Raw genomic sequence first — 2,985 nt, forward strand, 5'->3', positions numbered from 1 at the left:
ATTAAAAAATTAATAATAATACAAAAATAATATATAAAATAATAAAATAAGAATAATAATTTAATACGCAAAAAAATTAACAATAAAATTAAAATAGTTATAAATGTAATTTAAATATTTTTAATTTAATAAAATAGTATAAAAAGCATAAAAGAAATAAAAAAAAGAAAAAGACCCTGTCCAAAACTAGATCAAAATAAAATTGTGATGATTATGGTTATCAATACTCATGTAATAATTAAATAGTTGTAACTTCTTTTCTTAACAGGTTATTAAAGATTGATTGAAATAGAATAGAATTAGTTTTGACCAAACCAAAATATAACTGAAATTGATCCATCAAATTGATCTATAAATAAGATAACATGCAATATTGTTCTTTGCCTAAACAAATCAAGAATTAAACCATACATTTGTGTGATAGATAAATGGCCACTTCAACTATCAAGCTTTTCACCACAATTCTCTTCTTTGTTTTCTTTTCTCAAGGTGATTATTTCTCCCAATATTGTATGAAACCTTAAAAAAGTTTTATAATTATTAATTTTCATAATATATTTATTGCATGATATGTTTATTAGGTTATAGCAAATGCTCTTTGAAGGATATTCATGTGAGCCAAGCAATAACTGGACTTACAGTGAAGGGAAAACCAGAAATGAATGTGACGATTGCAAATTGGTGTTCTTGTGCACAATCAAATCTGAAACTTGATTGCAGAGGATTTCAATCCACTAAAGCAATAAACCCTTCAATTTTGAATGTTTCTGGGAATGTTTGTCTTGTTAATGGTGGAAAACCTCTGTTAAAGGCTGCTGTTGAATTTAGTTATGCTTGGGATACTTCATTTTCATTTGATCCTATTTCTTCTTCTATTTCTTGTAATTGAATATGTATGCAAGGGATTTTATGTTTAAAATTTAAATTTAAACATAATGTTGAGAATTTATAAATGATACTTTATTATATATTTTAAAGGTTTAATAAGTTATGAGTCCTGTATTTTTATTTGAGTTCTTATTAATTTTATTTTGGTATGTTAACTATACAGAGTAATAGGTATTTTTTCTTCTCACCATACAATATTTCGTTACAAAATACTATAATGATAAAAATGTAAAATGTATTTATTGTATTTAGAGAAAACTATTTTTAAAAGTAATTAAAATTAAAAATATAATAGTATAAAATTATAAAATATATTCATAATATTTTATAAATATAAAATATTGAATTATTAAATTATGAAATATAAAATTAAAAAATAAATATACAAAACTATAAAACTGGAACTTAATTTTTTTTTGTAATTTTATACTTTTAAGACACTTTTAAATTATTACGTTATCAATTAAGAAGTGAATTTAAATTTAATTTATTTTCATAAATTTAGATTACAGATGAGAATTGTTTATAATAATTTTATATCTAATTAATATGAGATCTCAATAATATTATAGTTTTAATTATTTAATATCATTTTAAAATTTCTTTAATTAAAATATTGAAAGATTAAATTAGCAGTGAATTTGTTTTTAGGCTAATAGATTTTTTTTTTAAATACTGATATTCTTTTTTAATAATACTATTGAAGACATATCCAAGTGTGTTTATATTTTTTATGTTAATAAAAATAATAAAATTATTATTGTTATTATAATCACAAATTCAAAATAGTTTACACATAATTTATTTATTTTGTAATAAAATGGTCAAGTTTAAAGAAAACGGTCAAATAAAAACAATAGCTTTATTTTATCCATAAAAAAAGAATAGTTAAATTTAAAGAAACACTCATTTAAAAAGTAAAATTGATAAAATAATTATTTTAATTTAAAAAGAAAACATTTATTTAAAAGGTAAATTGGAACAGTTTTCTTTTTCATCGATAAAAAAACAATCACTTAAAATATAAAATTATATAAAATTTATAAAATAATTATTTTAATTTGAAAGAAAAATATTTATTTAAAAGATAAAATTAAAAAAAAAATATATTAATATCAAAATGAAAAATCATCTTTATATATATACAGACGCGATATATAAAACATTTTGAAAAAAACGGTTTAAGACGAAAACTTTTTTTAAAATAATAGTTAAGAATACATTATTTATAAAATAATTAATTTTAAAAATAACAATTAAGGATAAAATTGGAATATCACAAAAGGAGATATCCTCTTTATATTTTATATATTATTTTATATATTGTTATAAATTATAGATAATATATATATATATAATAATAATAATAATAATAAAATTATTATTATTATTCTAATAATTATAAAATCAAAATAATTTGTGTAATTTTATTATAAATAATTTTTATTTATTCTGTAATAAAATAGTTAAATTTTAAAAATAAAAAAATAAAAAAATTGTTAAATTTAAAGAAACAGTCACTTAAAAGTAAAATTGGTAAAATTAGTATTTTAATTTAAAAATAAAACATTTATCAGAGGATAAAGTTAGAAAATAAATGTGTACACCAAAATAAAAAATGTCCTCTATAAGTATAAATACAGTGTAAATTTGTATATATTATCAGTCAATTAAAAATTATTAAAAATGTGACAACAAAGAAAATTTAAAACTCAAATGTAAATAAATTTAAATTACTTTCTCCCTAAAATTAATTACATAATTATTTATATTTATTTTTTAACACATGACAGTGAATTATTAAAAAGAAAAAAAATTAAAATTAAATAAATAAAATTTAGATTTATTAAAATAATATCGTGTATTGAATAAATATATATAACAGTTTAATTTAGTTAGATTTATTAAGTTCTTCTAAGAAAAGATACTACAAAAACTCCGCATCAATGAATTTTGTCTAATAAAGTTCAGATCAGTATAAGAATAATATAATCAATTATAATAAATAATAATAAATCAATAACGTAAAGAAGATTGTGAAATTGAAATATAGACATTATAGAAATTATACAGTTTTCGGATAAAGGTTTTAAGAAT

General features: G+C 17.9%; 1 protein-coding gene across 1 annotated transcript; it reads left to right on the top strand.

Moving 5' to 3' along the window:
- Nucleotides 1-402: 402 nt before the first annotated feature.
- LOC114186919 lies at nucleotides 403-937 on the top strand. Its single transcript, XM_028074997.1, has 2 exons — nucleotides 403-489; nucleotides 582-937. Exons 1-2 carry the CDS (start codon nucleotides 429-431, stop codon nucleotides 887-889), a joined length of 369 nt encoding a protein of 122 aa, XP_027930798.1. The 5' UTR covers nucleotides 403-428; the 3' UTR covers nucleotides 890-937.
- The last annotated feature ends 2,048 nt before the right edge of the window (nucleotides 938-2,985 follow it).

This window comes from Vigna unguiculata, chromosome 6 (genome assembly GCF_004118075.2).
Source record: "Vigna unguiculata cultivar IT97K-499-35 chromosome 6, ASM411807v1, whole genome shotgun sequence".
Lineage (NCBI taxonomy): Eukaryota > Viridiplantae > Streptophyta > Magnoliopsida > Fabales > Fabaceae > Vigna > Vigna unguiculata.

What these genes read in the sequence shown, in the direction of transcription:
- LOC114186919 (XM_028074997.1), top strand. Translation starts at nt 429, where the DNA reads ATGGCCACTTCAACTATCAAGCTTTTCACCACAATTCTCTTCTTTGTT. An exon ending in CTTTGTTTTCTTTTCTCAAG is followed by an intron (nt 490 to 581) that starts GTGATTATTTCT and finishes TATGTTTATTAG; the next exon opens with GTTATAGCAAATGCTCTTTG.